The sequence below is a fragment of the Colius striatus genome, chromosome 7 (assembly GCF_028858725.1).
Source record: "Colius striatus isolate bColStr4 chromosome 7, bColStr4.1.hap1, whole genome shotgun sequence".
NCBI lineage: Eukaryota > Metazoa > Chordata > Aves > Coliiformes > Coliidae > Colius > Colius striatus.
Window position 1 is genome coordinate 6,805,904 of NC_084765.1, and position 9,324 is coordinate 6,815,227.

At 43.5% G+C, this 9,324-nt stretch overlaps 1 protein-coding gene across 1 annotated transcript; it reads left to right on the forward strand.

Moving 5' to 3' along the window:
• The first annotated feature begins 641 nt into the window (after positions 1-641).
• ARL14EP (ADP ribosylation factor like GTPase 14 effector protein) lies at positions 642-7,356 on the forward strand. The gene is made up of 4 exons (XM_062000406.1): positions 642-847; positions 2,968-3,465; positions 4,452-4,582; positions 5,229-7,356. The coding sequence occupies exons 2-4, from the start codon at positions 3,043-3,045 to the stop codon at positions 5,455-5,457; spliced, it is 783 nt and encodes a 260-aa protein (XP_061856390.1). The 5' UTR covers positions 642-847; positions 2,968-3,042; the 3' UTR covers positions 5,458-7,356.
• Positions 7,357-9,324: the final 1,968 nt, after the last annotated feature.

Consider the following 9,324-nt stretch of genomic DNA (forward strand, 5'->3'; position numbering starts at 1 on the left):
CTCCGACGAGCCCGCAGTGCTACGGGTGCGCCCCCTGCCGGCCCCTGCAGCCACAGCGGCGGGACGCGCCTCCCGCGGGACACGGCCCCATTTCCCCCATTGCCGTCGGGGTTCAAGGGGTTCGCACAGCTTCAGCTCCCGCTTGCAGCCCGGCTTGTTTCTGGTGCCCTCGCTACTTCTGATACACGGCAGGCCGCGGTCTGCCCTCAGAGCAAGCGCTGCGTTCGGTATCCGGCACTCGCTGGTCACCGCACCCGGCCCTTCGCGACAAGCGACACATCCCCCGGCATCACTTCGTCCCACAACAGCCCTCAGCACCAGCGGCAGCCGAGGCCGGCCGCGCTTCTCTCATCTCCCAGCTACGGCCGCCGCCCTCCCGGCCCCATCCGTGTCCAGAAGCGACGATGCTGCCACCCGTGCCGCGCCAGATTAACACCCAACCCCCGCCGCGACCACCACAAACCACCGCCCCCGTTACAGAGCAGGGCCAGCGCAGGCCGAGAGAGCTGCCTCAAACCCCGCCCCCACCCCGCCATCCCCCTCGCTCCCTCCTCCACAGCGCATGCGCGCCGCGAGCCCAGCCCAGCGCCGCGTAACGCCTCAGTGCGTCACATGACCCCGCCCTTCCCTCTCCGCCGCTTCCTCCGCAGTGACCGATCAGCGTCGCCGTTCGCCAGCCCCGGCCGGAAGTGCCGCTCCGGGTGCTGGGCGGTTCCGCCGCTCCATGGTGAGGCGGGGGTAGGGCAGGGCGAGGGCCGGTTGATGGCCGCCGCGAGCCGTGCTGCCGTCGCTGGGGGAACGCGGAAGTCGAGTGCCGGCGTCCCGGTCGCAGAAAGTCCGCGGCAAGGTACCAGGGCTTCCGCGCTGCTGCCCCGGGGGCCACGGGAGCAGCGATGGCGAGGGAGGGAGTTGACGGCCGCGTTACAGGCCTCGCGGAGCGGCCGGCGCCTGGGGAGAGCCCTCCCGGTGGCCTGCGGCCCGCCGCCGGCCTCCTGCCCGCCCGATCGGCCTCGGGGAGGGTGTGTGGCCTCCGCAAAAGCATATGGGCAGCCGGGCGGGCGTTCCGCTGGAGGCGCGGGTCTCCTGGAGGCCCCGTCTGAGGCCATCCCTCTCTGGGTCAGGGCTGTCGTGCAATATGATGCAGCTGCTGAACTTGTTCAGACATAGGGTCACATCTGCAATTTCAAGACTGTTCTTTGCTTTTAACTTCTTGTAACCCAGTGCTGCCACTCTAAACAAGAGTTTTCTCCATTCTTTGTTCCTGCCGGCACCACGAAGCTAGAAAACCCCAGCTAAGTCTTGGCTAGTACAGCAGGCTTCCTGTGGGCAAGTGCTTCTCTGTGCTGAGCCTTATCACTGCCTTCTGCTTGGATGTTATGTTTGGCATGGTAAATGCTAGTGATTTCACAGGTGTGAGAACAAGCCTTCATTTTAGGAGAGAGCTTCAAAAATGAAATACAGTTTCATAGAATCTTAGAATCCTTATGGTTGGAAAAGACCTTTAAGATCATCAAGTCCAACCTCACACTACCAAGCCCATCACTAAACCAAACCATGTCCCTCAGCACCTTATTTATGCTTCTTTGGAAAATCTCCAGGGATGGTGACTCCACCACCTTCCTGGGCAGCCTGTTCCAATGCTTAATAACCATCTTGGTGAAAAAGTTCTTCCTCATGTCCAATCTAAACCTCCCTTGGCACAGCTTGAACCCTGTACTCCTTGGGGAGAGGTTGAAAAATGCATCTGAAGCTGTTAGTGAGAATTCTTGTAAATTAAGTGAATGAGATACTTGTCACCAGCACACTATCATTTGAACAAACAGTAGTGATGGACTTGCTGTGCATTCCCTCTGTTTAATATAGTGGTATTTCAGGTAGTGTAGTTAACTGTCAAAAGAGATGCCTCCTGAAGATAGCATTGTAATAATTAATTCATGGTTTATAGAAAACAAGTGATTTTTTTTTTTAAATTAGAACGTTTTCTAAGAGTTCTGACTCCTAATATACCCAAAAATTTTCAGAATCCAGATCATCAGTTTTGTATTGACCTTCCTCACCCCCCCACACAAGCCCCACCTCCAGCAGCAGGAATTAGACTGAAGTACACAAGCAGCCTTTGTCCATAGCCTGTAACAGTCTTCTCTGAATAGAGCTATTTGGTATTAGCGGAGTTGCTGTTAAAATGTTAACACAGCTGCCCCTAGTTTTGATTGCACACAGTTCCAGTTACCTTCACTTGAAAGACAAACTTTGTGCAGCTAATGAAAAAAACGATTGGTTCTGAGCATAGCGGGTTCGCTAAGATAGTGAACTTTGACAAATGGTCTTTTCAAAGGGATGAAAAAAAACTACTTTCAAAGTCAGTACCACAGTAAAACTAAAGAGGCAAAGACACTTTTATGTAGTAACTGAACATTCTCAGTGCTCAGCAGGCACCGAGAATAAACATTTTTTAACCTTGATTGACATCTGCACTTGACTCCTTATTTGTAATATTTGGTGCAGAATTGCTAACTGATGTCAGAGAGCCCGTGGAGCCCACTTTCAGCAGGTTTGATTCCTAGAAACTACTTGGAAACAGGATGAGTGAATTGCTTGGCCATCAACAGTATTTCTTGTGGGCCATCTCCACAGGAAGAACTAACAGGGATTGCACCAAGAGAGGGGCTTCCAGGAAACTGATGACTGTTGCAGGCTGCCATCTGAATAATTCATCCACCTCATGCTTTGCTCCCAGATTGCTTTTGAGACAGTAATGCTACTACATGTTTCCCCTTTATACTTATGTAGCTGAAATAAGATGCAGTTTAATTGCAGAATTAAATTTAATGTATTTTTAGCTTTATCTAGACTTGAAGGCTATAGTTTCTGTGTTTTTTAAGATGCCTTTTGAGTTACTTAAACCTAGTCTGTCAAGCTTACAAATAAAGATTTCCAGCACAAATCTGATTTTAATGCTTTTTCTAGGTTGATCTTCATAGAAACTACTAAAGACATCAGAGAATTCATTTGAGGCAAAATCAACGGTTCTCAGAAAGCAATATGGATCCTTGTTCAGTTGGAGTTCAGCTTCAAACTAACAATGAATGCCATAAGACCTATTATACCCGTCACACTGGCTTCAAGACTAAGCAAGATATATCTTCCACTGATCTACTGTTACTGCAGCTTAGGACTGGAACGACCCTTTCAGACAACAACACCATCTGCTTCCACCATGCCAAAATTTACATTGACAGATTTGAAGACTTACAAAAGTCATGCTGTGATCCCTTTAACATACACAAGAAACTGTCAAAGAAAAACCTACGAGCAATTGACTTAGATGACGCCACTTTTCTGAGTGCCAAGTTTGGCAGACAGTTTGTCCCTGGTTGGAAGCTTTGTCCCAAATGTATGCAGATTATCAATGGCAGCGTGGATGTGGAATCTGAGGATCGCCAAAGGAGAAAACTTGATACAGATGTACGTATATGGATCAAGATTCACACCTCCTCTTAATTCTGCAAGCTGTTGGAATTGAGCTTCATACAAGTGCTACATAAATTATTTTTAAATAGAAACACAAAAGGCTGTCATCTTTTAGATGTGTGGGAGTTTATTTAAACCTTTATTTGGAGGGCCTTATGGAATCCTCTTCCCTAATTAAATATTATGGCCTTTTCAATTCAAATGATTTTGTCTACTGGGTTTCTGTAAATACCATACTGGTGCTGGTATTTTAAGCTGTTAATCAAGCCTTACAAGGAACCAGCTTATGTGCTTAAAACTGGATACTGCAAAGGTTGCTTCTAAGGATATTGAGGTAAATTTCTGATTTAGTGTCTTCAGTCTAAAAAAAAAAAAAAGAAAAACACCAGTCTATTTTGTCTAGCAGTTCATTATCAAGTGAACCTGCACTGGGATGAATTAAATGTATTCTTGCCGTGTCTGAGCTGTGAAGGCCACAGTGTTTGCTCAGGGACAGTAACAAACTGGTGTGGGAGGTTAATGCTTTTAGTGCTTAGTTTGGAATACAGCTTGTATGTTGTTAGATGCATTATTCAAGATGTATGCAGGTCACCAGTAAAAGTCTGGGCAACCACATTGGCAAGAGCTCATCCATATATGCCTTGCAGCAAAGCAGAATTGCATTCTAGGAGCTGTTGTCCCTTACAGCCCAGGGGCTATTGCCAAACAATATTTTTCAATTACATGTCAGTGTGATTAGAAGGCTGATGGGGGTGAAACTTGATTAAAACTTCTGCTACAAAGCTTGCACTGTTGGGGTTTGAAACTAGTACACTGCTCCAGGATACAAATGTTAAGATTTCAGTTGTTTCTTCTGGGAAATCCAGTGCTTAGAGTTGAGGTCAACAGTTTACCTAAGTTATTAAAATATACTGACTTCGGTGAGTATTTTCTTATGACTTTTAATATATTTTTAATTAAATGATTTCTTCTTTGTTCAGGGGCGTACAGCTAAGGCCTTGAAGTCTTTACAGTTTACTAATCCAGGACGACAGACTGAATTCACTCCTGAGACCAGTAAGAGAGAAAAAAGAAGGCTGCAAACAAAAAATGCATCCTTTAGTTCAGACAGGTGAGCTGTTTCCTGTATTTACATTATCCTTAATTTTCACTTAAAATAGCCTTGATAGTTGGTGTCCCTGTGACAGTATAACATTGTACATGTTTAGGGGTTGCTTTTTTGTTTTTTAGGATGTTAAAGCTTACTCTTATTGCTGAGATAAACAAGCAGCTGTGTGGTGCTTAGTTCCTGACTGAGGTTAAACTACAACAATTAGTCATACAATATTTGTTAAAACATTTAAGAAAGATCACATTAATGCCTTTCCCCTTCTATCTACCTCAGTTTAACCATAAAAGACAAACAGGAACATGATGTGCAGCTCAAACTACACATCCTTTTCTGCTCCTGTTGTTTCTTCTACTCAGCTTGGGCACAAGGTGCAACCAGGGAAATTTTGCTGAGAGGTTAAGAAAATTCTGTATGTAGTAAAATGCTGGATCAAAACTCTTGTGACATCTCCAGCCTGGTTTGAATTGTTCTGTCTGACCTTCTGGTCAAACTCAAGGTGACTTTCAGAGGTCCCTTCCAAGCAGTTTTCTGAGATTCTTCAGTTTAACATAACTGTTATAGAGATAAGTAATGACAAAGGCATTAAGTACCTTTAAATTAGAAATGGCTTTTTGAACATGGAAATAACTTGGTTTTCATTATACAGGCAAGTTATACCAGCCAAGAGTAAAGTCTACGATAGCCAGGGACTGCTACTTTACAGTGGTATGGACCTCTGTGACTGCCTGGATGAAGACTGCCTGGGGTGTTTCTATGCATGCCCCAAGTGTGGCTCCAACAAGTGTGGAGCTGAATGTCGCTGCGACCGCAAGTGGCTCTATGAGCAAATTGAGATAGAAGGAGGAGAAATAATTAGAAATAAACATGTTGGTTAGTGTATATGTACATTATTTATCCACAGTGTGTGTTCCATGCTTTGATTAAACTCAGCACATTCATTTTTTAGTGGTTTAATGAAAGCCATGGGAATTTATCACAATCCACATGAAAATGAATGTGAAAAAGAGCACATTAGTCAGTGTGATTATGGAGATAATCATACTACTGTCTTACCACATTTTATTCTATGTTGTACTCAGTCTTGTTGATCATCCCAGTAAGTTCTCATAGAGCAATCTTTCACTGCATGCAAGTATAAGGCATTCAGTTTCATGTGATAGACCTGAATGTCTCACTGTCATTTCATATACTGTTTTGTAGAGTCTGCCATCTCCACGTATTCCTCATTTTTTCCTTCTCTAGTTCAGGATCTCATAATTTTGTATCTGTTTTATGTGAAACACTCTAAAAGTCATCAGTGGCTTCACATGCAGTATTAATAAAAGCTCTCTCCAGTATTAATAGTGAATGCTATATATTCTATAAATTATCCCAGATACATCTGATACTTTCAGTCTTATTCAATCAAATGGTTTCAAAGGCCTTTAGTTCAGATCCCATCCAAGTTCCTGGATTTTGAGATCCAAGTTATCCATATGAATTCAAGCGTCACTGTTAAAAGTGCTATTGAACTGGCAAGGCATTGAAAAATGTTATTTAATTGTGGTAGTGTTTTGTTGGTTTGTGTATAACACAATTTAAATAATTTTCCTATATTTATTGTCAGTCTGTAATTGGACTGATATTTAACAGCACCTAAAGGTAAAGGTTTGCATGAAATGAATTTGAGTGTCTTAGTTTCCAAACTAAAGAGTATCCAGACATCTGGGGAAAAAAAAGCAAGCAAAAAAAAGTTATGTTTGATTATCTATCCTTAGTACTTTAAAAATTGACATTATAACTAGACTTGGGGAAAAGAGATTTCATAACTGAAGTCTTAGTAACATTCAGTATTATCCTTGCTTGTGTTTTGCATAATTTTTTTTTCTTTCTGGGATAGACTTGGAAGACGTGAATGTTTATTGGGTCACACTGTTGACTTTTGAAGACTTACTTAGTAAAGCAGTATAATCTTGCTATTTGTTTATTTTCTTTTCTGGTAAGTGTTAAAGAAGGTTGCATTGCAAAACTCCAGAGTTATGCTTTGAACTGTACTGACATCTCCTGGTCCTAGTGAAGTATAAGCATCAATTTAGGCTACATTTTTATTAAATCTGCTACAAAAATAAACAGACTTTCTTCTTTGGGTCAGAGCATTGGCTGCTCTTCCAATAGATGTGTGTCTTATTTGCCTTGGGTGCCAGCTCCATTTATCACAAGAACCATCATGTAAGTTTTAGGGAGAGCAGCACATCTTTACACTTTTCCAGATAGCAACACCACAATTTACTAATAGTAGAGTCTTTGCTTACATGCAGGTGGGATTAAGTACATTTTACAATGTGTACTACAGAGCACGCTTCTCCTGACACAGCAATTAATCTTGTGCACTTGATCCACATTTGGAAGCCTGTCATCTCTTAAGCAACCTTTTGAATTAGGTGAAAACATGAATAGCTATCTCTGTGAAGGCAAGAGGGGGAAAAAGTTGGTCCAATCTTGTAGTTTTTATGTATTATTATTTTTTAGTCTAGAGCACAGTTGGCAGTACCCATTGTTAACTTAGGCTTCCAACTGCTTGGTGAATATAACTTATCACTGAAATCCACAGAATTTGGATTCAGTTAAAACAGTTCACTGAAGTGAAATATGAGTCTACCTCTACCTTAAATTGCCTAGGTGATCACATTATTAGAGCTGTATTTCTCCATTAAGTCTGAACAGTTAGTATATTGTCTCTTACAGATTCACTGGCTATGAATACTTTCCTAAATAAATCACTTGATTTCTGACAATTCATAGGTCTGCTCTTTGACTAAAAGCCTGCACCAAGTACTGGGTATGTTTGGTTGCTGTAGAAGCTACAGCGTACTTTTTTTTTTTCCCAGTAAAACAGGACTTTTTGGTATTGGTTGTTCACTTGTCCTGCTGGCTTACATATTTAGGGCATTTCCATTTAGCTGCATTTCCTTAACATGCCTAGGTTATAGCAGGTTATTCAATAGTGTACACACTTCCACGTCCACTGTCTTGTGTTTTTCTGTTAAAAGACATTATTGGAAGTCAAACTTCATCCTCTTGCTAGACTTAAAATGCCTACAACTGTTAATGTACCTGATTTTTTGAGTGCTTTTTATGAACACCACACAAACTTTGCCTAGCAGCATAATACACAAGCAATTTTATCATTACCGAAGAGTGATTGCATGTTGTTCCCAATATGTAGTAGTTCTTTCAGAATTACTCTATCACCAAGCCTGTTAAAACAATAGTCCTGTAATATTTTCAAAATAAACAACTGCTTTGTGTAATAGCCAAAGTTGGTAAACCAGGTATAACTACTTTGAACTCCACATGCATTAAAGAGAAAAGTGAACTGCAGATCAACTGCAGTTACTATGTTGAAAACTTTTTGATATTAAATTGCCAAAATTAATACCTACAAAATTTTTTCCTTATTCAAAGGACAAAAGTCAATGACAATAAAAGAATTTGTGGATCAGTTTGAGTTGATTGGACCAAACCTCCAGACTTATGACCTCTTAAGTTCAGGATTAAGTACTGCTTTGTGTTGTCTCACACACAAAGATTTACATCAAGAACATGGTTGGCATGGTTTAGGACCACTATCAGCTCTAAGTAATAAGGGCCTTCGGAACACAGAAAACAACACAGTGATGCAATGATGAAGAGCACAACCAGCCCTTTAAGACCACCTGCCCCTCACCCCTCCCTTCTTCCCAGGCTCAGAGTCCTGATCCCAGTGTCTTTACCTCTTTTCCCTTGAACGGCTCAGGTGGGGCAGGGAATGGGGATTTCAGTCATTTCTCTGACAGCTCCAGCCACTTGTCAGGGCAGGCAGGCAGGCTCATGACTGGTCCTCCCTGTTCCACAGGCCAGGCAGCTCTGCATGGGCCACTCTGACATTCATCCTGAGGGCTCTAACGCCTCTCCATCTTTCATGTATGTCTCTGCGCACTGCACGGCCTGCATCGTGGCTACCTCCTCACATAGTGTCCTGCCTGTCTGGGCACACTGCGGCCCTCAGGCACTCCAGCATGGTCTGCACCATGGCCACCTCCTCACACACTGTCCGTGGCTCTCAGGCACTCCAGCATGGCCTACACCATGGGCTGCCTCCTCACACAGTGTCCTGCCCATTAGGCACACTCACTGTGGCCCTCAGGCACAACCTGCGCCACGGCCACCACAGTCTCTGCGTGTCCGGGCACACTCACCAATTGCTGCTGTTGACTCTTAGTCCTGCCATTGCCCTCCGTGGGTTGCAGGGTCACAGCCTGTGTTTTCACCACAGGTTGTGGCAAGATTCCCCCATCTGGAGCTACTCTTCTTCAATTGTGCTCCTACCTCCACTTTCCCTTCTTAAACATTGACTGTAGAGGCACCATATTGGCTGGTCTGGACTGGAGGTGGATCCACCTTGGAGCAGGGGCAAGTTTCAAGAACTGTTTATGGTGACCAGCTGGTTACCAAGCAAAAAGCAGCTTCACCTAAACCTATGACAATGGTCAAATTTAAAGGTCTTTTAAAGAGAGTGGGAGTGCTTCTGTGGATCTTGTGAGAGTTACCACATAGTCTTGTGGTCATATTTGAGCCAGAATGTGCTCTTCTCCCCCTTAGCAGCATTGAAAGTTTCAAATTCATTGAACGTGCCCTGGGATGTTTTCTGTTAAATGCTCCAATACCAATACAGTATAGTTGAGTAATTAACTCAGAGAAGGTGTTACAGTAACATTTTCAGC

Excerpts from the sequence above, each read along its gene's own strand:
- ARL14EP (XM_062000406.1), top strand. The coding sequence starts at position 3,043 with ATGGATCCTTGTTCAGTTGGAGTTCAGCTTCAAACTAACAATGAATGC. Across the intron at positions 3,466-4,451 it reads GGAGAAAACTTGATACAGAT|GGGCGTACAGCTAAGGCCTT; the intron begins GTACGTATATGG and ends TTCTTTGTTCAG. Across the intron at positions 4,583-5,228 it reads GCATCCTTTAGTTCAGACAG|GCAAGTTATACCAGCCAAGA; the intron begins GTGAGCTGTTTC and ends TTCATTATACAG.